At 38.5% G+C, this 23,918-nt stretch overlaps 1 protein-coding gene across 1 annotated transcript in view; it reads right to left on the bottom strand.

Annotated features, from left to right (window-relative positions):
- LOC117335574 (serine/threonine-protein kinase BRSK2-like) overlaps positions 1-23,918 on the bottom strand; it is a 140,768-nt gene that overhangs the window by 66,925 nt on the left and 49,925 nt on the right. The window contains exons 5-8 of the mRNA XM_033895656.1: positions 23,025-23,141; positions 15,052-15,085; positions 4,247-4,315; positions 871-1,017 (exon numbers count right to left, since the gene is read on the bottom strand). Of these exons, the coding sequence (XP_033751547.1) occupies positions 871-1,017; positions 4,247-4,315; positions 15,052-15,085; positions 23,025-23,141 (367 nt within the window). The remainder of the gene's footprint in view (positions 1-870; positions 1,018-4,246; positions 4,316-15,051; positions 15,086-23,024; positions 23,142-23,918) is intronic.

Here is a 23,918-nt window from a genome sequence, read left to right as displayed (position 1 = left end):
TTTACAACATGATAAAGGGTAACTAGTTACAACATCATAAAGGGTAACTATTTACAACATGATAAAGGGTAACTAGTTACAACATGATAAAGGGTAACTAGTTACAGCATCATAAAGGGTAACTAGTTACAACATGATAAAGGGTAAATAGTTACAACATGATAAAGGGTAACTAGTTACAACATGATAAAGGGTAACTAGTTACAACATCATAAAGGGTAACTAGTTACAACATCATAAAGGGTAACTAGTTACAACATGATATAGGGTAACTAGCTACAACATCATAAAGGGTAACTAGTTACAACATGATAAAGGGTAACTAGTTACAACATGATATAGGGAAACTAGTTACAACATCATAAAGGGTAACTAGTTACAACATCATAAAGGGTAACTAGTTACAACATCATAAAGGGTAACTAGTTACAACATCATAAAGGGTAACTAGTTACAACATCATAAAGGGTAACTAGTTACAACATCATAAAGGGTAACTAGTTACAACATCATAAAGGGTAACTAGTTACAACATCATAAAGGGTAACCAGTTACAACATGATAAAGGGTAACTAGTTACAACATCATAAAGGGTAACTAGTTACAACATCATAAAGGGTAACTAGTTACAACATCATAAAGGGTAACTAGTTACAACATCATAAAGGGTAACTAGTTACAACATCATAAAGGGTAACTAGTTACAACATCATAAAGGGTAACTAGTTACAACATCATAAAGGGTAACTAGTTACAACATCATAAAGGGTAACTAGTTACAACATCATAAAGGGTAACTAGTTACAACATCATAAAGGGTAACTAGTTACAACATTATAAAGGGTAACTAGTTAGAAACTTTATACTCACTGTAAGTCTTCTATGTGGGTCCACCTCTATCATCCCACGTAATAAGTTTTGACAGTCAGGAGGAACAAAATGTGGAATGTGAAACACACCTTTTTTAACTTTTTCTAAAAGCTGCCTAAGATTGTCATCATCAAATGGAAGCGCACCCTACAAAAGAAGATGTTTATTTCATCATATCAGGTAGAAGGTCATCACTCTAACCTTGAGGTATAGGTTTTATCATAACAGGTAGTGGAAGGTTTAAACACCTTGACCTTGAGATAGTTTTCTGCGAGACCCTTTATGTAGTCATATACAACAATAGAATTCACTCGAGTATTTAGACATCAAATTGTTCCCACAATATCTCTTGAGCTGTATAATTATCTACAAACAAGAGGCCCATGGGCCTTAACAGTCATCTGATTTAAACTCTTAGTACTATTGAAGTATACTCAGTAGCAGTATAGTGGTAATGACAGCAATTGGGATTGTGCCATATTGTATCCCGGATTACTGAATGACCCAAAAAACAATACTTGGTCAGGATCGACCACATCTCAGGATCATTTCAGGCAAGTTTGAGTTAAAATCAATTGGTAGAACTGAGAAATTTAAAATGTTTTCTTCAAAATGACAACCATGGCGGCCATCTTGAAGAGCTGAATCTCACTGGTGTAATCATGTTACAAAACAGTTTTTAAAAGGCTGAAAATTAGCAAAACTTTGAGCATGTGGGATTGCCATTAATACATGTATATAACTAGAATTTTAGGATATTTGGGGGTATGCAGCTTTAATGACTATGTCAAGAAAACACATGCATTGCTTTATTTGAATTATTTACCAAAATATTTATTCAACATGAAATGTGGTTTTGTTTTATTGAAGTTTATTCATATATATATGGTATATGTGCAGAGCACACATTTACTCTACTAGCTGGTATAACAAAGAGTACTTCATGGTCAAAGGTTAATGTGGTCAACCTCTGTATTAAGACCACCCTGCTATTAAGACCACTTTCAGTCCCCCAGGTGGTTTTAACAGAGAGGTTTCACTTAAGTGATTTTTATATCATGATAAGGAAAGGTGACTGACCTTTGCTCATGTGACCTAAAAAGTGAAATTCTAAAGGATGGAGCAATTGACAAAAGGTGATTGTAATAAGTTTAAACATTGTGCAGACTGAATTAATTTAACATTAGATTTAATGTTGATGTCAACTAAAACCCAGTTATTTCAAGCCTTACACAAACTGTGAATAAAATGTACTGTAATAACAAAGTCTAGAGTACCATTAAAATGTACTGCCATAACAAAGCCTAGAGTACCATTAAAATGTACTGCCATAACAAAGTCTAGAGTACCATTAAAATGTACTGCCATAACAAAGCCTAGAGTGCCATTAAAATGTACTGCCATAACAAAGCCTAGAGTACAATTAAAATGTACTGCTATAACAAAGCCTAGAGTACCATTAAAATGTACTGCTATAACAAAGTCTAGAGTACCATTAAAATGTACTGTAATAACAAAGCCTAGAGTACCATTAAAATGTACTGCTATAACAAAGTCTAGAGTACCATTAAAATGTACTGTAATAACAAAGCCTAGAGTACCATTAAAATGTACTGCTATAACAAAGTCTAGAGTACCATTAAAATGTACTGCTATAGCAAAGTCTAGAGTACCATTAAAATGTACTGCTATAGCAAAGTCTAGAGTACCATTAAAATGTACTGTAATAACAAAGCCTAGAGTACCATTAAAATGTACTGTAATAACAAAGCCTAGAGTATCATTAAAATGTACTGTAATAACAAAGTCTAGAGTACCATTAAAATGTACTGCCATAACAAAGCCTAGAGTACCATTAAAATGTACTGCCATCACAAAGCCTACAGTACCATTAAAATGTACTGCTATAACAAAGTCTAGAGTACCATTAAAATGTACTGTAATAACAAAGTCTAGAGTACCATTAAAATGTACTGTAATAACAAAGCCTACAGTACCATTAAAATGTACTGCCATAACAAAGCCTAGAGTACCATTAAAATGTACTGCCATAACAAAGCCTACAGTACCATTAAAATGTACTGCCATAACAAAGCCTACAGTACCATTTAAATGTACTGCCATAACAAAGTCTAGAGTACCATTTAAATGTACTGCCATAACAAAGTCTAGGGTACCATTTAAATGTACTGTAATAACAAAGCCTAGAGTACCATTAAAATGTACTGCCATAACAAAGCCTAGAGTACCATTAAAATGTACTGCTATAACAAAGTCTAGAGTACCATTAAAATGTACTGCCATAACAAAGCCTACAGTACCATTAAAATGTACTGTAATAACAAAGCCTACAGTACCATTAAAATGTACTGTAATAACAAAGCCTAGAGTACCATTAAAATGTACTGCCATAACAAAGCCTAGAGTACCATTAAAATGTACTGCCATAAAGCCTAGAGTACCATTAAAATGTACTGCCATAAAGCCTAGAGTACCATTAAAATGTACTGCTATAACAAAGTCTAGAGTACCATTAAAATGTACTGCCATAACAAAGCCTAGAGTACCATTAAAATGTACTGTAATAACAAAGCCTACAGTACCATTAAAATGTACTGTAATAACAAAGCCTAGAGTACCATTAAAATGTACTGCTATAACAAAGCCTAGAGTACCATTAAAATGTACTGCCATAACAAAGCCTAGAGTACCATTAAAATGTACTGCTATAACAAAGTCTAGAGTACCATTAAAATTTACTGCTATAACAAAGCCTAGAGTACCATTAAAATGTACTGCTATAACAAAGTCTAGAGTACCATTAAAATGTACTGCTATAACAAAGTCTAGAGTACCATTAAAATGTACTGCCATAACAAAGCCTACAGTACCATTAAAATGTACTGTAATGACAAAGCCTAGAGTACCATTAAAATGTACTGCTATAACAAAGCCTAGAGTACCATTAAAATGTACTGCTATAACAAAGTCTAGAGTACCATTAAAATGTACTGTAATAACAAAGCCTAGAGTACCATTAAAATGTACTGCTATAACAAAGTCTAGACCATTAAAATGTACTGCCATAACAAAGCCTAGAGTACCATTAAAATGTACTGTAATAACTGAATGTCATGGGATCGGAAGTTTGACAAGTTAGAACAATTGGTCTAATATTTATATTTAATTTTCATATAATACTACATTACAACAGTTTCAAGGCAGGTTTTTGATTGGTCCATGCTGGCGAATGAGATTTGTTTTAATGCTTACAATACATTGGTATATACCTTTTGTCAGCAAATTAATGATGAGTTTTATAATGTGTAAATAACACAAGATTTGATCATAGTTGTTTCTCAACAAACTGACTTACAACTAACAATGCGTAAAGTATCACACCACAGCTCCAGACATCGGCTTTTCGACCGTCGTACTTCTCGCCCTGTTACAACAGACAAACAGTAGAAGATTTTAAACACAACAAATTAAATATCAACGACAGGGACAAACTATACAAAAACTTTGATAAGAGACTGATAATCAATGAGTTATAAATCAAAGGAAGAGTTTTATTCACTGAAGCTGATAGTTTTCATATGCTGTAGTCACAAAAGACATAATATCTGGTTAAGATGAATACCTGAAAACTTGTACACATAGTAAAAGACTTCAAGCTTATTTGGTAATTACAACATTTAAAGTCAATAATATATTAAGCAATAAATGTTTAGATGTGGCGTATTTTGAGAGAAACATATTTTTACATCTGTGCCTGTAAACCTCATATATATTCTCTACATACAACATATCACACACATTTTGTTATGACACTATCTCAATATAATTTATTGATTTAAACATATTTTATTTGTAATTTACAATCTATTACAAAGGGATTGGGCACAAGTTTTCCAACTTATATTAAGCCCTCTCCCGCTTTAACGGTCATCTGACTACATACTCAGCTTTAACGGTCATCTGACTATAACACGGGGTACATTTGTAGCATACATACTCAGATTTAATGGTCATCTGACTACATACTCAGATTTAACGGTCATCTGACTATAACACGGAGTATATTTGTAGTATAGATACTCAGATTTAACGGTCATCTGACTATAACACGGGGTACATTTGTAGCATACATACTCAGCTTTAACGGTCATCTGACTACATACTCAGATTTAACGGTCATCTGACTATAACACGGAGTATATTTGTAGTATACATACTCAGATTTAACGGTCATCTGACTACATACTCAGCTTTAACGGTCATCTGACTACATACTCAGATTTAATGGTCATCTGACTATAACACGGGGTACATTTGTAGTATACATACTCAGATTTAACGGTCATCTGACTACATACTCAGATTTAACGGTCATCTGACTATAACACGGAGTATATTTGTAGTATAGATACTCAGATTTAACGGTCATCTGACTATAACATGGGGTACATTTGTAGTCTACATACTCAGATTTAACGGTCATCTGACTACATACTCAGATTTAACGGTCATCTGACTACATACTCGGCTTTAACGGTCATCTGACTACATACTCAGATTTAACGGTCATCTGACTATAACACGGGGTACGTTTGTAGTATACATACTCAGATTGAACGGTCATCTGACTACATACTCGGCTTTAACGGTCATCTGACTACATACTCAGATTTAACGGTCATCTGACTATAACACGGGGTACATTTGTAGTATACATACTCAGATTGAACGGTCATCTGACTATAACACGGGGTACATTTGTAGTATACTGTACATACTCACTTTTACTATAACACTGGGTACTTTTTTATATACTAATTTTGAATGGTCATCCGACTCCTGTTACTTTTCTTTGTACTTATATTATTTCTTTTGTAATTTGGGGAATTTTAACCCCCATTCACTATATATATAGAGGTTACACAACGAGTGGTTGTTGGATATGGAATTTATTTCACACGGGTAAGTTATTTTTTAAAAGTTACAAAAGACACAAGCTTTAGCGAGTGTTTTTTGCAACTTTTAAAAAATAACTTACGAGTGTGAAATAAATTCCATATCCAACAGTTTCGAGTCGTGTGACCTGTTTCTACAACAATAATATCGGCTTGAATCAAAGGGAAACGTGGCCAAGTATAATTTCGCGTTTGCAAATAAAGTATACCGGTGACGTCCGGGACCCGGTGATGTGACGTCATTAGATTATTGATGACGTCAATAACAATTGCAGCTTGGGTCAAAGTTCACCGTGTTAGCCAATCAAAATGTGTACAGAGTTTATACCACGTGTGGTATAAACAGATTGTTAATCAACAGCTGTAATGATTAACTGATGGTCTGGGAGTTGAATAACACAGGGTATTGTGGTAGAAACAAGTTTAAATGTTTGGTTGTTTTAATTACTTTCGTTTGTAATAACTCAACCAGAGTTTGTTATGTACACATAATAATCCTAATAATCTGTGTATCATCTCATCATAGTTTAGGTTTGACTAGCCAATCGGAGTCAAATGAAACAAGAGGCCCAAGGGCCTTAATGGTCATACTATTGTAGTATGCATTCTCTGTTCATCCAGTATAGCGGCACCGTAGGCCATGGTGGCCATCTTGGAATTTGGATCAACCTGCAAAATAACAACACTTGATTAAGACTATCTCAGGATCATTTCTGGTAAGTTAGAGCTGAATCCCACTGTTGGAAATTGAGAAGAAGTTTGAAATAAGTGCTGTTCAGGAAAACCATGATTGCGCAATCATGTTACAAAATGGCCGCCATGGCTGCCATATCAAAGTTTTTACGAGGCCAAAAGATAACAACACTTTGTTGGCTCTCCTTCCTTAACATCCTCACCAATTTCCTGCTCAATCGCACCAGTGGAACTGGAGAAGAAGTTTAAAATGTGTTTTTCAAGATAGCTGTCATGCCGGCCATCTTGGATTTCTGACGACCTAAAAATTACAACACTTGGTCAGGACCATCTCAAGATCATTTCAGGCAAGTTTCAGCTCAATCCCACTATTGGAATTTGAGAAGAAGTTTGAAATGTGGAATCACCACCTCACCTGGACAAACCCTTGGTACATGAATCCCCACCTCACCTTGACAAACCCTTGGTACATGAATCACCACCTCACCTAGACAAACCCTTGGTACATGAATCACCACCTCACCTAGACAAACCCTTGGTACATGAATCACCACCTCACCTAGACAAACCCTTGGTATATGAATCACCACCTCACCTAGACAAACCCTTGGTACATGAATCACCACCTCACCTAGACAGACCATTGGCACATGAATCACAACCTCACCTAGACAAACCCTTGGTACATGAATCCTCACCTCACCTAGACAAACCCTTGGTACATGAATCACCACCTCACCTAGACAGACCCTTGGTACATGAATCACCACCTCACCTAGACAAACCCTTGGTACATGAATCACCACCTCACCTAGACAGACCATTGGCACATGAATCACAACCTCACCTAGACAAACCCTTGGTACATGAATCACCACCTCACCTGGACAAACCCTTGGTACATGAATCACCACCTCACCTAGACAGACCCTTGGTACATGAATCCTCACCTCATCTGGACAAACCCTTAGTACATGAATCACCACCTTACCTAGACAGACCCTTGGTACATGAATCACCACCTCACCTAGACAAACCCTTGGTACATGAATCACCACCTCACCTAGACAAACCCTTGGTACATGAATCCTCACCTCACCTGGACAAACCCTTGGTACATGAATCACCACCTCACCTAGACAAACCCTTGGTACATGAATCCTCACCTCACCTGGACAAACCCTTGGTACATGAATCACCACCTCACCTAGACAGACCCTTGGTACATGAATCACCACCTCACCTAGACAGACCCTTGGTACATGAATCACCACCTCACCTAGACAAACCCTTGGTACATGAATCACCACCTCACCTAGACAAACCCTTGGTACATGAATCCTCACCTCACCTGGACAAACCCTTAGTACATGAATCACCACCTCACCTAGACAGACCCTTGGTACATGAATCACCACCTCACCTAGACAGACCCTTGGTACATGAATCACCACCTCACCTAGACAGACCCTTGGTACATGAATCACCACCTCACCTAGACAGACCCTTGGTACATGAATCACCACCTCACCTAGACAGACCCTTGGCACATGAATCACCACCTCACCTAGACAGACCCTTGGCACATGAATCACCTCCTCACCTAGACAAACCCTTGGTACATGAATCACCACCTCACCTGGACAAACCCTTGGTACATGAATCACCACCTCACCTAGACAGACCCTTGGTACATGAATCACCACCTCACCTAGACAAACCCTTGGTACATGAATCACCACCTCACCTGGACAAACCCTTGGTACATGAATCACCACCTCACCTAGACAGACCCTTGGTACATGAATCCTCACCTCACCTAGACAGACCCTTGGTACATGAATCCTCACCTCACCTGGACAAACCCTTGGTACATGAATCACCCCCTCATATACCCTGCCCTCCAAAAGTTCTGTTACAATTGGAATGTTTAAATCGAATGGCTAGCCAACAAAATTGGAGAAAATGTGTTGAAATATCCGTAAGATAGTCCATTTGTAAGTGACGATTGCAAATTATTTAAAAAATACATCACTTCTTTGAAGTTGCAGGGAGGGAGAATGGAGGGTTCTATTTTCCATTATGTTCAAAAATGATTAAAAAAATAAATGGTAAAATGCAAAAAAAATAACAATTTTTTTCTGCATGATTTTGCCATAATATTACTCCTAGACCTCTAATGAATGTATAAACCAAATTAGAAGGATGTGAGGTGTACACTTTTGGACTTCGAAGCTTTCCAAAAACTGATCCCAAAAACTTTAAAGTGGGGTGGGACGCCGACGCCGACGCCGGGGTGACAGCATTAGCTCATGGTTACTCGTAACCGGTGAGCTAGAAATTAAGAAATGCATTTTTGAAATTTATATTAAACAAAGAGGGAAATTTCCAGACTGTTGCATTTTGAGGATTTCCATTGTAACAAGATATGCACTGTTGAAAAATGAACCTGAACACTGAAATTATGAACAAAAACATCCTAAGAAGTTATGATTCTAACAAATTGTAATAAAGACTTTGAGATTAACTTCGCTGTATTTTTATGTAATAATTGTAACTGTTACAGGACTTTTGGAGGGCAGTGTATATATATTTTCTTTCATCTCTTTCCTATTAATTATCTTTTTTATTGATAACATATGACAGTACTTTTCTACAGAGCCAATTAGAGCCCACCAATACATTTCTGGAAGTTTGAAGACAAAGTGAGACAAGTCAGTCAAAATCTTACTTGATCAGTCTAAAATTTGATAATCCATCACTAAGGACAAAGAGAAACCAAAAAAGGTGTTGAAAAATCCATTCAATAATTTCTGAAAAACTTCAAAGTCCTAAATGACTGCCTGCCACCCACTTTGTTTTCCTCTCAGTCTCAAAACTGAACATGCACAACCAGGAACCAAGGGAAACCGTCATATGGAAGACAAACACCCATGCAATGCTTTCTGAGAAATATCAATTACAAGCATAAATGGATGGGCCATGGATACAGAAAAAAGGCCACCATTAGATATGGTGGGTTATCAATTTATTTATGTCCTTTACCCATACACATATAGCTCTGTTATTTGGTTATCAGGAATTTTTGTCTTACAGTCATCATAGTTTAATTTCGAGAATTTCCAGTGAAAAAAGTTAGGTCTGAAATGTTTTTTCTCATAGTTTAAGGTTTGGGTATTAAGAGGAAAAATTTTGCCTGCATCATGAACAAGAGGCCCATATGGCCTGTACATCTCACCTCGATATTTCAGTGATTATTGCAAAATACTTTCCTTTGGACCCAAAATAAAAAACTTTCACCCAGAGACCTTGAGTTCTGATTTTAATTCTGATCAACAAAATATTCCTCAGTGAAAAGATGCAAAATCTGACCTTGACCTTTCTACAAAAGAAAGTTTTCAAAGAATTTGTTTAATTTTCCCTGCTTGGCCTTCCCTTTTGGAGTCCCACACCCACTATTTATAAGAAATTAATTTCTCTTAATCCAAGGATGGTTCAGACTCCCTTTGGACAGAATCCTGCCATTAAACCTTACATAAACATCCTTTGTATGAACCAAAACCTTTATTTCAGACTCATCATCTGTTTAATTTTGAATTTTGTATGATGCCCAGCTCATTGTTTTAGAGAAAAAGTGGTTTAGAGCAATATAGCCAAATTAACCCATTTTGGCCCTGCCCACCATTCTCACCATTTGTACAATTTTGAACACCCACCACTCAGGGATGCTTCTTGTGAAATTAATTTGAACAAACTTGGTAGCTTATGCTGAAGACCCAAATCAGGTCTTTGGGCCTTCATCATTAAGAAGACATTTAATGATTTAAGCCAATCTAACCCCTACAATCTTGAAGGTAGGTGAAGGACATTCACTTGAACAAACTTGAAAGCCCTTCATCCTGGCATGTTAAAGCCCAACATCTGGTTTCATGGCCTCATGGTGATTTAACCCATGTGACCTCGTTCACCTGCTTCAATAGAAAATTTAAAGATGATCTAGGTCATTATGGAAATGAATTTTGTAGTCTTTCATTCCAGCCTCTTTGTTTTTGAGAAGAAGTTGTTTAAAGTGAAAACTTGATGCAAGACGGTGTGCTAACAACATTTGGTCAGAAACCTTTCCAAAATTATTTCAGGCAAGTGTAACTTGACTTCCATCTTTAGAACTTGAGATGTTTGAAATGTGTTTTTCATGATTGTGGACATGCAGCCATCATGGATTTCAAATGAGCTGAAAAAAATAACAACACCTGATCAGGACTGTCTCGGCATCATTTTAAAAAAGTTTGAGGTGAATCCTACTGGAGGAACTTGAGAAGAAATTAAAAAAAAAAAAAGCCCTTCATTCCAGCATATTACTTACCCATTATCACGTCTCTGAGTTTCATGGTTATTGAGAAGTGGTCTATTAAATATTTTATCATATTTAATCTTTGTGACCTTGATCAAGATGTAGGTCAAGGCCATTCATCTGAACAAACTTGGTAGCCCTTTACCCCAGTGTGCTGCAGACCCAATATCAAGTCCCTAGGCTTCTTGGTTATTGAGGAATCATTTTTAAAATGTTTAGCCTATTTTACCCCTGCAACCTTAAATGTACATAAGGGTCATTCATATGAACAAACTTGGTAGCCATTCACCCAAGCATGCTACAGGCCCAATATCAGGTCTCTGGGCATCTTGGTTATTATATTGAGTTGACACTTCACCACAGCATTAGCTCACTAACATGTGTTTTCAGATGGCAGCCATCTTTGATTGAGGACCATCTCAGGATCATTCCAGCCAAGCTTGAAATAAATCCCACTAGTGGAACTTGAAAAGAAGTCTAAAATGTGAAAATTTTATGCAGATGAACATGGTGGCTTACTGACCTTTCGGGTGTGAGCATTTCAAATAAAAAAATATAAAGATACATGTACTTGCTGAAATTTCAAAGGAACAAGGAAAATTATTGAAGGACTGAGATGTGAACATTTAATTACCACACAACAGATTCAACCATGAACAGTGCAATACAGATACAACAGTGTTACAACATCAACAAAGGATTGTTCACCAAACAGTGCTCACAGTGTATCAAGAGAAAATTTTAAAATGAATTCTGGTAACCATAATAGAGAATAAGGGAAATTTTCACCATTTTCTTTTCACAGTTTTAATTTTGCTGCTGATTAGTTTACCCCACAATGCTATATATCCCAACTATAAAAAGTCTCCTTCACCTAATAATTCTCCAAAGAACAAATATTGACAGACGATGGATGATGTATGTCACAACATGGCACAAGCTCACTTGTCAGTCTTTTGGACCAGGGTAGCCTCTCCAGAAATATTTTAAACCATTTTTACAGCTAAACTCCCTTAATTACCCTTTGGATGCCAACCTCTGGATTTAATGTAAAATAATACAATTTCTCCTAAAGAGCCCCAGACCTAAACCAACTTCAGCTACCCTTCGAAAATTGATGCTTTAGCCACCTGGCCCTTAGGTATGGCACCAGCTTCAGTTACCGTCCCCAAATGATGTTTCAGCCACCTGGTCCTTAGGTGTGACACCAGCTTCAGTTACCGTCCCCAAATGATGTTTCAGCCACCTGGTCCTTAGGTATGGCACCAGCTTCAGTTACCGTCCCCAAATGATGTTTCAGCCACCTGGCCCTTAGGTATGGCACCAGCTTCAGTTCCTGTCTGACTGAACTAGAACTGTCGCCAGGATGGCCGACTAATACCCCCGCAATCTGCACGAGTCAATGGTGAATTGGAACTGTTAATTAGAGGCCAACTAAGATAACCCAGTAATAAAGTGACCAGTTGCCATAGCAACCATAATTTTGAGAAAAATAAAGTGGCATGCACATCTACACATGGTCCTCTATATTTGTGTGAAGTTTCATTGAAATTGGCCCTTCGGTTTAGGAGGAGTTGTCCGGACAAACTTAAAGTTATGGTTCTTATCAGAAAACCTCTTTATAGTGACCAGTTGCCATAGCAACCCCAATTTTGAAAGAAAAGAAAGTGGCATGCACATCTACACATGGTCCTCTATATTTGTGTGAAGTTTCATTGAAATCGGCCCTTCGGTTTAGGAGGAGTTGTCCGGACAAACTTAAAGTTATGGTTCTTATCAGAAAACCTGTTTATAGTGACCAGTTGCCATAGCAACCATAATTTTGAGAAAAATGAAGGAGGCATGCACATCTACACATGATCATTAATATTTGTGTGAAGTTTCATCGGAATTAACCCATCGGTTTAGGAGGAGTTGTCCGGACAATATGCGTCTACAGACAGACGGACGGCCGGACGGCCGGTCGAACGGACAGACAGACAACCTGATTCCAGTATATCCCCCCCCCCCCCCCTCCCCTAACTTCGTTGCAGGCCCCCCAGGATGTTTCAGCCACCTGGCCCTTAGGGTTGACACTACCTTCAGTTACCGTCTGACTGAATGATGTTTCAGCCACATGGCCCTTATGTACGGCACCACCTTCAGTTCCTGTCTGACTGAATGATGTTTCATCCTCCTGGCCCCTATGTATGGCACCACCTTCAGTTCCTGTCTGACTGAATGATGTTTCATCCTCCTGGCCCCTATGTATGGCACCACCTTCAGTTCCTGTCTGACTGAACGATGTTTCATCCTCCTGGCCCTTATGTATGGCAACACCTTCAGTTACCGTCCTTCAATGATGTTTCAGCCACCTGGCCCCTATGTATGGCACCACCTTCAGTTACCGTCCTCCAATGATGTTTCATCCTCCTGGCCCCTATGTATGGCACCACCTTCAGTTCCTGTCTGACTGAACGATGTTTCATCCTCCTGGCCCCTATGTATGGCACCACCTTCAGTTACCATCCTCCAATGATGTTTCAGCCACCTGGCCCATAAAAGATGGTGCCTGAACACTTTTAATTCCCACCATTGAATGATCTGTCAAAATCAAAGATGGTCGCCTGTTGGACTTTTTGTTTTCCAATCAGACTCAAAATAGGATGGCCACAACTTCATCCATCCAAGGGGAACTTTACATGTGAAGTTTGAAAAAAGATCCTTTCAGTACACAAGAAAAAGAGACAACAAAGTAACAATAAGTACTCTCATGCAATTTTGTCTGTGAAATATTGTATGAAATGACACAAACCAATAGTCCAAAGTATTAGGTCAAAAATGAGAATGAACAGCACTATAATGCAAAAGCTGAATCAATTTTAACATTCCAGTTTGAAAGTTTGTATAATGACATCACTAAACGATCATAATTTTAAAATATATAACAGATTCCAGGTGCAAATTAGGCATTTATTCTGTGAACAAAGCTGTTTTCCTAAAAATCATTTGATGAGGTGAGAAGTTGTGGACAACCCTAGGATATCATAAAGGGGGCATCCTACAAAAAACATTCAAAAATCACAAGCACGCATAGTCATGCAAAATTCAGTAAGAGAGTAAGGAGCACAAAATCAAATTGTTTGAGTCTTCAGACAGATTGACAGCCCTGTCCAGTCAAAAACTCCACCCAAACTTCAGACAAATGCACAGTCCTGTCTAGAATAAAACTCTAGGAGTGTAAGGAGTTCTAGAGAGTGTAGGCAAAAGATTCAGGAACAAATAGATAGCTATCCCTGTCCAGTATAAAACTAAACTTCAGACAGGTGGACAGCCTTGTCTAGTATAAAACTCCACCCAAGTTTCAGACAGATGGACAACCTTGTCTAGTATAAAACTCCACCCAAACTTCAGACAGATGGACAACCTTGTCTAGTATAAAACTCCACCCAAACTTCAGACAGATGGACAGCCTCGTCTAGTATAAAACTCCACCCAAACTTCAGACAGATGGACAGCCTTGTCTAGTATAAAACTCCACACAAACTTCAGACAGATGGACAGCCTTGTCTAGTATAAAACTCCACCCAAACTTCAGACAGATGGACAGCCTTGTCTAGTATAAAACTCCACCCAAACTTCAGACAGATGGACAGCCTTGTCTAGTATAAAACTCCACCCAAACTTCAGACAGATGGACAGCCTTGTCTAGTATAAAACTCCACACAAACTTCAGACAGATGGACAGCCTTGTCTAGTATAAAACTCCACCCAAACTTCAGACAGATGGACAGCCTTGTCTAGTATAAAACTCCACCCAAACTTCAGACAGATGGACAGCCTCGTCTAGTATAAAACTCCACCCAAACTTCAGACAGATGGACAGCCTTGTCTAGTATAAAACTCCACCCAAACTTCAGACAGATGGCTATCCCTGTCCAGTATAAAACTCCACCCAAACTTCAAGATAAAACAAGGAGTTCTAGAGAGCTAAAGATTCAGGAACAATTACATGGAACAAACTGACCACTGTACACAACATGGAAAGCTGATTGATCACGCCATTCTGTGTTTTCTACAGTCTCTACAAATGTGCAAATAATGAGATGTAAGAAAACTGTTTAGCAAACTCACAACACAACACATACTTATACCATGCTTTGAGTTTGGTTACAATCTTACCCTTATGACTTCAGGACATGCATAATGTGGTGACCTGTCGGAAAAGTAATATACCATATTGTATATCATATTGTATATCCCAGTCACACGTATACTTATATAACTTTAGAAAAGTAATATACCATATTGTATATCATATTGTATATCATATTGTATATCCCAGTCACACGTATACTTATATAACTATAGAAAAGTCATATATCATATTGTATATCCCAGTCACACGTATACTTATATAACTATAGAAAAGTAATATACCATATTGTATATCCCCGTCACATGTATACTTATATAACTATAGAAAAGTCATATACCATATTGTATATCCCAGTCACATGTATACTTATATAACTATAGAAAAGTAATATACCATATTGTATATCCCAGTCACATGTATACTTATATAACTATAGAAAAGTAATATACCATATTGTATTTCATATTGTATATCCCAGTCACATGTATACTTATATAACTATAGAAAAGTCATATACCATATTGTATATCATATTGTATATCCCAGTCACACGTATACTTATATAACTATAGAAAAGTCATATACCATATTGTATATCCCCGTCACATGTATACTTATATAACTATAGAAAAGTCATATATCATATTGTATATCCCCGTCACATGTATACTTATATAACTATAGAAAAGTCATATATCATATTGTATATCCCAGTCACATGTATACTTATATAACTATAGAAAAGTCATATACCATATTGTATATCCCCGTCACATGTATACTTATATAACTTTAGAAAAGTCATATATCATATTGTATATCCCAGTCACACGTATACTTATATAACTATAGAAAAGTCATATATCGTATTGTATATCCCAGTCACATGTATACTTATATAACTATAGAAAAGTCATATATTATATTGTATATCCCAGTCACATGTTTACTTATATAACTTTAGAAAAGTCATATATCATATTGTATATCCCCGTCACATGTATACTTATATAACTATAGAAAAGTCATATATCATATTGTATATCCCCGTCACACGTATACTTATATAACTATAGAAAAGTCATATATCATATTGTATATCCCAGTCACATGTATACTTATATAACTATAGAAAAGTCATATATCATATTGTATATCCCAGTCACACGTATACTTATATAACTATAGAAAAGTCATATATCGTATTGTATATCCCAGTCACATGTATACTTATATAACTATAGAAAAGTCATATATCATATTGTATATCCCAGTCACACGTATACTTATATAACTATAGAAAAGTCATATATCATATTGTATATCCCAGTCACATGTATACTTATATAACTATAGAAAAGTCATATATCGTATTGTATATCCCAGTCACATGTATACTTATATAACTATAGAAAAGTCATATATCGTATTGTATATCCCAGTCACATGTATACTTATATAACTTTAGAAAAGTCATATATCATATTGTATATCCCAGTCACATGTATACTTATATAACTATAGAAAAGTCATATATCATGAAAGTGCAGTTTGAAACCCTTTGTGTTGTTTATTTAAATCATCATTTCAACATATTGATCAAAATGAAAATTAATTTTTGGTACGAGGGTACTTTTTTCCAGGGAAATAAAGGTTTCATGTGTAGGGGAAACCACAAACCTATAGTTCTATCTGGTAGTACCAGTAGGGGAATATACCACAAATCTATAGTCCTATCTGGTAGTACCAGTAGGGGAATACCACAAACCTATAGTCCTATCTGGTAGTACCAGTAGGGGAATATACCACAAACCTATAGCCCTATCTGGTAGTACCAGTAGGGGAATATACCACAAACCTATAGTCCTATCTGGTAGTACAAGTAGGGGAATACCACAAACCTACAGTCCTATCTGGTAGTACCAGTAGGGGAATATACCACAAACCTACAGTCCTATCTGGTAGTACCAGTAGGGGAATATAACACAAACCTATAGTTCTATCTGGTAGTACCAGTAGGGGAATATACCACAAACCTATAGTCCTATCTGGTAGTACCAGTAAGGGGAATATACCACAAACCTATAGTCCTATCTGGTAGCACCAGTAGGGGAATACCACAAACCTATAGTCCTATCTGGTAGTACCAGTAGGGGAATACCACAAACCTATAGTCCTATCTGGTAGTACCAGTAGGGGAATACCACAAACCTATAGTCCTATCTGGTAGTACCAGTAGGGGGAATATACCACAAACCTATAGTCCTATCTGGTAGTACAAGTAGGGGAATATCACAAACCTATAGTCCTATCTGGTAGTACCAGTAGGGGAATATCACAAACCTACAGTCCTATCTGGTAGTACCAGTAGGGGAATAACACAAACCTATAGTCCTATCTGGTAGTACCAGTAGGGGAATATACCACAAACCTATAGTCCTATCTGGTAGTACCAGTAGGGGAATACCACAAACCTATAGTCCTATCTGGTAGTACCAGTAGGGGAATATACCACAAACCTATAGTCCTATCTGGTAGTACCAGTAGGGGAATACCACAAACCTACAGTCCTATCTGGTTGTACCAGTAGGGGAATATACCACAAACCTGTAGTCCTATCTGGTAGTACAAGTAGGGGAATACCACAAACCTATAGTCCTATCTGGTAGTACCAGTAGGGGGAATATACCACAAACCTATAGTCCTATCTGGTAGTACCAGTAGGGGAATACCACAAACCTATAGTCCTATCTGGTAGTACCAGTAGGGGAATAACACAAATCTATAGTCCTATCTGGTAGTACCAGTAGGGGGAATATACCACAAACCTATAGTCCTATCTGGTAGTACCAGTAGGGGAATACCACAAACCTACAGTCCTATCTGGTAGTACCAGTAGGGGAATACCACAAACCTATAGTCCTATTTGGTAGTACCAGTAGGGGAATATACCACAAGTACCAGTAGGGGAATATACCACAAGTACCAGTAGGGGAATATACCACAAACCTGTGGTCCTATCTGGTAGTACCAGTAGGGGAATATACCACAAACCTGTGGTCCTATCTGGAAGTACCAGTAGGGGAATATACCACAAACCTATAGTCCTATCTGGTAGTACCAGTAGGGGAATATACCACAAACCTATAGTCCTATCTGGTAGTACCAGTAGGGTAATATACCACAAACCTGTGGTCCTATCTGGTAGTACCAGTAGGGGAATATACCACAAACCTATAGTCCTATCTGGTAGTACCAGTAGGGGAATATACCACAAACCTATAGTCCTATCTGGTAGTACCAGTAGGGGAATATACCTAAGTCCTATCTGGTAGTACCAGTAGGGGAATATACCACAAACCTACAGTCCTATCTGGTAGTACCAGTAAGGGAATATACCACAAACCTATAGTCCTATCTGGTAGTACCAGTAGGGGAATATACCACAAATCTACAGTCCTATCTGGTAGTACCAGTAGGGGAATATACCACAAATCTACAGTCCTATCTGGTAGTACCAGTAGGGGAATATAACACAAACCTACAGTCCTATCTGGTAGTACCAGTAGGGGAATACCACAAATCTATAGTCCTATCTGGTAGTACCAGTAGGGGAATATACCACAAACCTACAGTCATATCTGGTAGTACCAGTAGGGGAATACCACAAACCTATAGTCCTATCTGGTAGTACCAGTAGGGAAATATACCACAAACCTACAGTCCTATCTGGTAGTACCGGTAGGGGAATATACCACAAACCTACAGTCCTATCTGGTAGTACCAGTAGGGGAATATACCACAAACCTACAGTCATATCTGGTAGTACCAGTAGGGGAATACCACAAATCTATAGTCCTATCTGGTAGTACCAGTAGGGAAATATACCACAAACCTACAGTCCTATCTGGTAGTACCGGTAGGGGAATATACCACAAACCTATAGTTCTATCTGGTAGTACCAGTAGGGGAATATACCACAAACCTGTAGTCCTATCTGGTAGTACCAGTAGGGGAATATAACACAAACCTATAGTCCTATCTGGTAGTACCAGTAGGGGGAATATACCACAAACCTATAGTCCTATCTGGTAGTACCGGTAGGGGAATATACCACAAACCTATAGTTCTATCTGGTAGTACCAGTAGGGGAATATACCACAAACCTATAGTCCTATCTGGTAGTACCAGTAGGGGAATAACACAAACCTATAGTCCTATCTGGTAGTACCAGTAGGGGAATATACCACAAACCTACAGTCCTATCTGGTAGTACCAGTAGGGGAATATACCACAAATCTACAGTCCTATCTGGTAGTACCAGTAGGGGAATAACACAAACCTATAGTCCTATCTGGTAGTACCAGTAGGGGAATATACCACAAACCTACAGTCATATCTGGTAGTACCAGTAGGGGAATACATGTACCACAAACCTATAGTCCTATCTGGTAGTACCAGTAGGGAAATATACCACAAACCTACAGTCCTATCTGGTAGTACCAGTAGGGGAATACCACAAACCTATAGTTCTATCTGGTAGTACCAGTAGGGGAATACCACAAACCTATAGTCCTATCTGGTAGTACCAGTAGGGGAATACCACAAACCTGTAGTCCTATCTGGTAGTACCAGTAGGGGAATAACACAAAGAAGTTTCTATTCAACCTTGGAACCCTGAAGCACAAATACTAAATAAATGCTCAGGGTATTTCGTATATAAGCTGTATTTTATCTATCAACTTAATTTTGTGTATTAACTTAAGTTATTAACTTAAATCTATTCAGAAACAAGAGCCCCAGAGGGCCTGCATCAATTACCTTGATATTTCAGTTATCATCGCAAAAAGATTTTAAGTTACATCACAAAAATGTTACCTTCCTTTTTTTTTGCTGCATCTTCCAAGTATGGTTAAAAGTTTTTGTGTTTCTCTATTTTGCAACATTTCCCCTATTAGGCCCCCTCTCTCAAGCCCATACCCTCAATTTATACAAGATTTGATGTCTTTTGCCAAATAATTCTTCAGATTAAATTTCATCAAAACCCATTAAGTTATTTAGGATTGGTAGGGATTTAAAGGATTTACCTCCATTTCCCCTATTGGGCCCGCCCCTCCGGCCTCAGGGGGTCAAGGTCATCGTTTATGCAAAACCTATCTTTCATGAAGGATATTTCTGATCATATTTGGTTAAAATCAAATCAGAACTATATGACTAGTAATGATTTAAAAGACTTCTATCTATTTCCCCTATTGGGCTCTGCCCTTCTGGCCACATGGGGTTCAGAGTTACCATTTATACAAAATCTGTTCCTCTTCCCTGAAGGATGCTTCTGACTGAATTAGGTTCAAATCCATTCATATCTGCATGACTAGAAGCAATATAAAGGAGTTACCTCGATTTCCCCTATTTGGCCCACCCCTCTGGCACCTTTAGGGTTAGAGTCACCATTTATGCAAAATCCTTGCCCCTTACCCCAAGGATGTTTCTGACCTAATTATGTTCAAATCCATTCATAACTTAATAACTAGTAGCGATTTAAAGGAATTACCTCTATTTCTCTGTTGGGCCTCGCCCCTTTCGCCCCTCGGGGGTCAGAGTCACCATTTATGCAAAATCTTTTCCCCCTCCCCAAGGACGTTTCTGACCAAATTTGGGTTCAAATCCATCAATAACCTTATAACTATAGTAGCGATTTAAGAAATTACCTAATTACCTCTCTTTCCCCTATAGGCCCCGCCCCTCTGCCCCTTGGGAGTCAGAATTGTCATAAATATCATATCAGTTCCCCAGTAGCGATTTAAAGCAATTGTTGACGGACGACGGATGACGGATGCCGCACCATGGCATAAGCTCACCGGCCCTTCCGGCCAGGTGAGCTAATGATGTAGCTAGCAGTATGACATTGAATCGGTTGATTATTTTCTATATGTAGAGAGTGACCTTGACCTTGAAACCTTGAAACACAACAATGTCAGAAGTATACTCATACTCGACCTATGTTTTAATTTGATGAAAATATATAGAAGAATGTTGTTAAAATTGAAAAAAGTGATGATGACTTTCTATGTTTGACAACAGCTTGGCCTTGAAATCCTGAAACACAACAACATCAGAAGTGTTCTTATATTTGACTTTTGTATAAAGGTTTGATAAAAATCTGTTGGGATAGCGCCACAGGACAGGACATGACAAGGTGCAAGACGTGACACGGCAGACATGGGCAACACTATATCCCTTTTATATGGCAGCGGGATATATATACTGTTTATTATGATATTGCCCAACATGAATCTTGGTTTTTATAATATCTTTTTCTATCCTGAATTACTTTTGTAAGTTGTTACCCCAAGTAAGTGGCCATATTTGACACCTGGACAAGCAATTGGCATACCTAATTATCCCTTGAGGCCTCTATGTCGGAGACAATATAGCCACCATACCTAATTATCCCTTGAGGCCTCTATGCCTGTGACAATATAACCACCATACCTAATTATCCCTTGAGGCCTATATGTCTAAGACAATATAGCCACCATACCTAATTATCCCTTGAGGCCTCTATGTCTTGAGACAATATAGCCACCATACCTAATTATCCCTTGAGGCCTCTATGTCTAAGACAATATAGCCACCATACCTAACTATACCTTGAGGCCACTATGTCTTGAGACAATATAGCCACCATACCTAATTATCCCTTGAGGCCTCTATGCCTGTGACAATATAACCACCATACCTAATTATCCCTTGAGGCCTCTATGTCTAAGACAATATAGCCACCATACCTAATTATCCCTTGAGGCCTCTATGCCTGTGACAATATAACCACCATACCTAATTATCCCTTGAGGCCTCTATGTCTAAGACAATATAGCCACCATACCTAATTATCCCTTGAGGCCTCTATGCCTGTGACAATATAACCACCATACCTAATTATCCCTTGAGGCCTCTATGCCTGTGACAATATAACCACCATACCTAATTATCCCTTGAGGCCTCTATGTCTAAGACAATATAGCCACCATACCTAATTATCCCTTGAGGCCTCTATGCCTGTGACAATATAGCCACCATACCTAATTATCCCTTGAGGCCTCTATGTCAGTTTGTTTGTTTGTTTTTGTTTAACGTCCTATTAACAGTCAGGGTCATTTAAGGACATGCCAGGTTTTGGAGGTGGAGGAAAGCCGGAGTACCCGGAGAAAAACCACCGGCCTACAGTCAGTACCTGGCAACTGCCCCACGTAGGTTTCGAACTCGCAACCCAGAGGTGGAGGGCTAGTGGTAAAGTGTCGGGGCACCTTAACCACTCGGCCACCGCGGCCCTCTATGTCGGAGACAATAAAGCCACCATACCTAATTATACCTTGAAGCCTCTATGTCTTTCAAACTTAAATTATGATCAGGGTCATTCATTTGAACAAACTTACTAGCCTTCATCCAAGAATGCTCCAAGCCAAATATAAGGTCTCTGGGCCTTGCAGTTATTGAAAATAAGTCATGGAAATATTTTAGCCTATTTGACTGCACTCACCTTGAAAGGTCAAGGTCATTCATTTGAACAAACTTGGTAGCCCTTCACTCCAGCATGCTACAGATCCAATATCAACTTCCTGGGACTCTTGCTTATTGAGAAGATGTTTAGAGATTTAAGCCTATTTGACCCATGTGACCTTGGATGAAGGTCAATGTAATTTATTTGAACAAACTTGGTAGCCCTTCATCCTAGCATGACATATGACCAATATCAAATCTCTAGGCCTCTTCGTTTTGAGAAGACTTTGTTTAAAGGGAAAAAAGTTGATGCCGGACGGACAGACAGACGACGGACAGACAGACGACGACGGACAGACAGACGACGGACATTATACCACGGCATAAGCTAATAAAACAGGTCCTTTACATTAGCATTGCTTAACATCCTTGTCAGGTGATTCATTCAAACTATTGTTTTGACCTAGGCACCGATTCCTATCCAGTATATACCTACCCACAACTGGTCTCCAGCATAGAGCCCTCCACCTGAAGCGAGGCCATACCAAAGTCAGCTACCCGTATGTTGTTCTTGTCATCTAACAGCAGGTTCTCTGGCTTCAGGTCTCTGTGACTGCACACAAAAAATCACTCATCACCATATTCTCAACAAAACAAAAGGAACATTTAATCAATGCTCCCTTTCCCCCAAGGGTTGACAGAGCCACATTAATCTAAGAAGGCCAAAAAGGCCAGTATAACTCACACATTCAGCAGACCCTACAGGTGAGATAAATTATCAGCACCCTACAGGTGAGATATGTTATCCCACCCTACAGGTGAGATATATTATCAGCACCCTACAGGTGAGGTATGTTATCCCACCCTACAGGTGAGGTATGTTATCAGCGCCCTACAGATGAGGTATGTTATCAGCGCCCTACAGATGAGGTATGTTATCAGCGCCCTACAGGTGAGGTATGTTATCAGCACCCTACAGGTGAGGTATGTTATCAGCGCCCTACAGGTGAGGTATGTTATCAGCGCCCTACAGGTGAGGTACATGTATGTTATCAGCGCCCTACATGTGAGGTATGTTATCAGCGCCCTACAGGTGAGGTATGTTATCAGCACCCTACAGGTGAGGTATGTTATCAGCGCCCTACAGGTGAGATATGGTATCAGCACCCTACAGGTGAGGTATGTTATCAGCGCCCTACAGGTGAGGTACATGTATGTTATCAGCGCCCTACATGTGAGGTATGTTATCAGCGCCCTACAGGTGAGGTATGTTATCAGCACCCTACAGGTGAGGTATGTTATCAGCGCCCTACAGGTGAGATATGGTATCAGCACCCTACAGGTGAGGTATGTTATCAGCGCCCTACAGATGAGGTATGTTATCAGCACC

The sequence above is a fragment of the Pecten maximus genome, chromosome 10, assembly GCF_902652985.1.
Source record: "Pecten maximus chromosome 10, xPecMax1.1, whole genome shotgun sequence".
In the NCBI taxonomy this organism is placed as follows: Eukaryota; Metazoa; Mollusca; class Bivalvia; order Pectinida; family Pectinidae; genus Pecten; species Pecten maximus.
The sequence above is the reverse complement of the archived record's forward strand: the minus strand, read 5'-3'. Positions and strand labels throughout refer to the sequence as shown.